General features: G+C 32.6%; 1 protein-coding gene across 1 annotated transcript; it reads left to right on the top strand.

Annotated features, from left to right (window-relative positions):
* The first annotated feature begins 733 nt into the window (after positions 1–733).
* LOC116840897 lies at positions 734–2,824 on the top strand. The gene is made up of 2 exons (XM_032808223.1): positions 734–1,629; positions 1,782–2,824. Exons 1-2 carry the CDS (start codon positions 1,175–1,177, stop codon positions 2,065–2,067), a joined length of 741 nt encoding a protein of 246 aa, XP_032664114.1. The 5' UTR covers positions 734–1,174; the 3' UTR covers positions 2,068–2,824.
* The last annotated feature ends 598 nt before the right edge of the window (positions 2,825–3,422 follow it).

Raw genomic sequence — 3,422 nt, 5'->3', positions numbered from 1 at the left:
GTTCGAGCGAGCGAAACAGTCGTCGGGACACCGCGTATTGCTCACGTATAGACGAGACAGTGTGAGTCAAGCGTTTTCTTAGTGTGTGTCACACGTATTTTAGGACGGCATTTCTGTCCAGACGTCTTATAATGCTATTTCTCTCGTTCTTACGTTTGCGATAGAGGATGGAAGATCGCCGCGACTCCCACCCATAGACGTATATAACTAGACTGCGCATGCTATGCTAGCCGTTGAAGCAAACATTTAAAAAGAGAAAGCAATATCGGGAGGATCTCTGTCTCACTCTAAATCACCCGTAGAGGGGGAAGTGAACTCTTTTCCTCTCAAGACTTCAGTAGCAGCAGGAGCGAAGCAGACAACATTCTGTAACTACCATAGACGTATATAACTAGACTGCGCATGCTATGCTAGCCGTTGAAGCAAACATTTAAAAAGAGAAAGCAATATCGGGAGGATCTCTGTCTCACTCTAAATCACCCGTAGAGGGGGAAGTGAACTCTTTTCCCCTCAAGACTTCAGTAGCAGCAGGAGCGAAGCAGACAACATTCTGTAACTACCATAGACGTATATAACTAGACTGCGCATGCTATGCTAGCCGTTGAAGCAAACATTTAAAAAGAGAAAGCAATATCGGGAGGATCTCTGTCTCACTCTAAATCACCCGTAGAGGGGGAAGTGAACTCTTTTCCCCTCAAGACTTCAGTAGCAGCAGGAGCGAAGCAGACAACATTCTGTAACAACCATAGACGTATATAACTAGACTGCGCATGCTATGCTAGCCGTTGAAGCAAACATTTAAAAAGAGAAAGCAATATCGGGAGGATCTCTGTCTCACTCTAAATCACCCGTAGAGGGGGAAGTGAACTCTTTTCCCTTCAAGACTTTAGTAGCAGCAGGAGCGAAGCAGACAACATTCTGTAACTACTATAAGAAAAGCGCTGTAATTGATATATTTATTTAATAAATTATAAAGATGGTTAGATATTGTTGTATGTGCAAAGTGACATCAGGTCAAATCAGCAATGTATATTTTCATAGGTTAGTAAATTTAATTTATATATGTATATATATACGTATATATACAAATAGTTTGTATGTATATTTGCACCAATAACATAACCCAAAAATTTTTTACAGTTTACCAAAAAATGAAGAAAAAAAACGGGAATGGATGGATGTAATAGGACATCCAGTAAGCTTACACAGTTCTGTGTGCAGTAAACATTTTAATGAATCCGATTTTGTGTACAAAACTATTGGAGCTTCTATAAAAAGATTTTTACATGATGCAGCTGTACCATTTGCAGAATTATGTGATGTTGACAAGGAATCATCTTCAAAAATGAATCCTGATGAAAATGCAGTGAACATGGTCAATGATATGCAAGATACAGTTGGTCAAACACCGACATTTACTCAAGTTTTAGACAATACATTATCTTCCTTAGGAGTATTTGAAAATGTAATTAACATTGGTAATAATAAAGATACCAATGTTAGTAATGAAAAAAATATGTTGACTGTACAAAGTAGCACTGAAACATTGAACATTTCTAGGTGTAAGAAAGACAATAAATCAAGTGCAACGGAAATTGAAAGTATACATCACGTCACCTCTTTAAAAAGGTATTTGATATCAAAGTAATATTTATGTATGTATGTTAGTAGTAGTTTGCAAATTTGTGTATTGATGGTTATTTTTTACTGATTTTTTATATTTATTATTTGTATTCATATCATTAGCTATGTAATAATTAAGTTTATATAAAAAATTGCAGGACATCTAGTCATACGAATGAAAATGTTAAAAGATTGTGTATAGCACGGTACATAGGAGATTTGAAAAGGGAAGATTTTACATCTGATAGAAGTTTTGAAATTTTCAGTGATTTTCGTGAAGAAATGCTGAAACATAAAAAAATATGTAAGCAGTCTATAAATAGATTAAAAAAAAAAATCTCTAATGTACAAGATATGTACAATCACCTTAAAAAGAATGGTCTCCTTTTTAATGAAGCTTCTGATGCTTTGAATGTAAGTACGTTACTCAGTGAGGATAAATGATGTGAAAATGTAACAATAGTCAACTATGCAGTTTATAAACAACAAATTGAATACATGAAATAGTACCTTGTTTGCTTCAATTTCTTGTGTATGAAGTTTAGCGTTATTATTAAATTGATGAATGAAAATATATTCAGCCCTAACAGCAAATATTTCTAATAGTGAGACTTAAATATGTATTACCTATTTTATTTTATTTTTTGATAGAAATATTTAACTTGTAAAAAGCACAGAGATTGTAATTATTATTTTATTTTTACACTTATTTTGATACTTATTTTTGTAAGTTATTTTTAACCAGCGAATCTAATGTAATCACATATTTTTCCAGATTTATATATAATACAAATATTGTTTTCTCGTAAACATAGGAAATGTGTAAATTAAATTAAATTATAATTAAGTAGCGTTTATAATTTTTTTGTCCAAAGAATTTAAAGCATTCACTACTTTCAAACACTTGAAATGAAGCTCTTAACTTCTAAATTACATAAATTTTTATTTCAAAAGAAGGCAAGTTAATATGTAAGTAATTTTAAATAATTTTTTTTATGAATTTTTTTTAACTATTATAAAATTGTTTGTCCTATATAGAATGAAAAAATAAAATTAAGTACCAACTAAGTAACTGCTCTGTGTATGATAATACATAACAACTTATAAAATTAATAACAATTTTTACATCAATATAATGTTTTTCATAATAATTTCATTTACGTTAATATTTTCTTCCATTTCTCTTTTTCCTAGATATGTTCCTCTCCAGCAGTCTCTGAAATTATTAACAAACTTTTAAATAAAAAACAAAAAAGCTTTTCTCCAGCACTGAAACAATTTTCCTGCACTCTGTTGTATTACTCCTCTAGTGCTTATAAATACGTTAGGGAAGAATTCCTTCACTCCTTGCCTCATCCTCAAACGATCAGGAGGTGGTTCACAACTGTTGATCTAAGCCCAGGAATAGGAAAACCTATTCTCGACAGTTTAAAAAATATTATTGATGAAGAAAGAGAGAAAGGAAAAGATTTGCAGTTCGGCTTGCAAGTCGATAAAATGTCAATTAAGAAACAATTGGAATTTCGGAATAATGTATGGCATGGAACAGTGGACATCGGATCTTGGAGTGGAAAAGCACAAGAAAACTCCCAAGCTTCGTATGCATTGGTTTTCATGCTTGTTTGTTTAAACGGCCACTTCAAAACACCTATCGCCTACTATTTTATTAACGGTCTATGCAGTGACTCAAGAGCAAATATTATCAATGAAATTTTAACATCTTTGCATGAAAACGGTATAAGTGATATAAGATCTTTAACATTTGATGGGGCTCCCTCAAACATCACAATGGTACAGAA

Source organism: Odontomachus brunneus, unplaced genomic scaffold (genome assembly GCF_010583005.1).
Source record: "Odontomachus brunneus isolate Ranch 3 - 2012 unplaced genomic scaffold, Obru_v1 Obru_scaffold_012, whole genome shotgun sequence".
NCBI classification, from domain to species: Eukaryota; Metazoa; Arthropoda; class Insecta; order Hymenoptera; family Formicidae; genus Odontomachus; species Odontomachus brunneus.
The sequence above is the reverse complement of the archived record's forward strand: the minus strand, read 5'-3'. Positions and strand labels throughout refer to the sequence as shown.

Coding starts and splice junctions, on each gene's coding strand:
- LOC116840897 (XM_032808223.1), top strand. CDS start 1,175: ATGGATGTAATAGGACATCCAGTAAGCTTACACAGTTCTGTGTGCAGT. Junction 1,630..1,781: donor CACGTCACCTCTTTAAAAAG/GTATTTGATATC, acceptor AAAAAATTGCAG/GACATCTAGTCATACGAATG.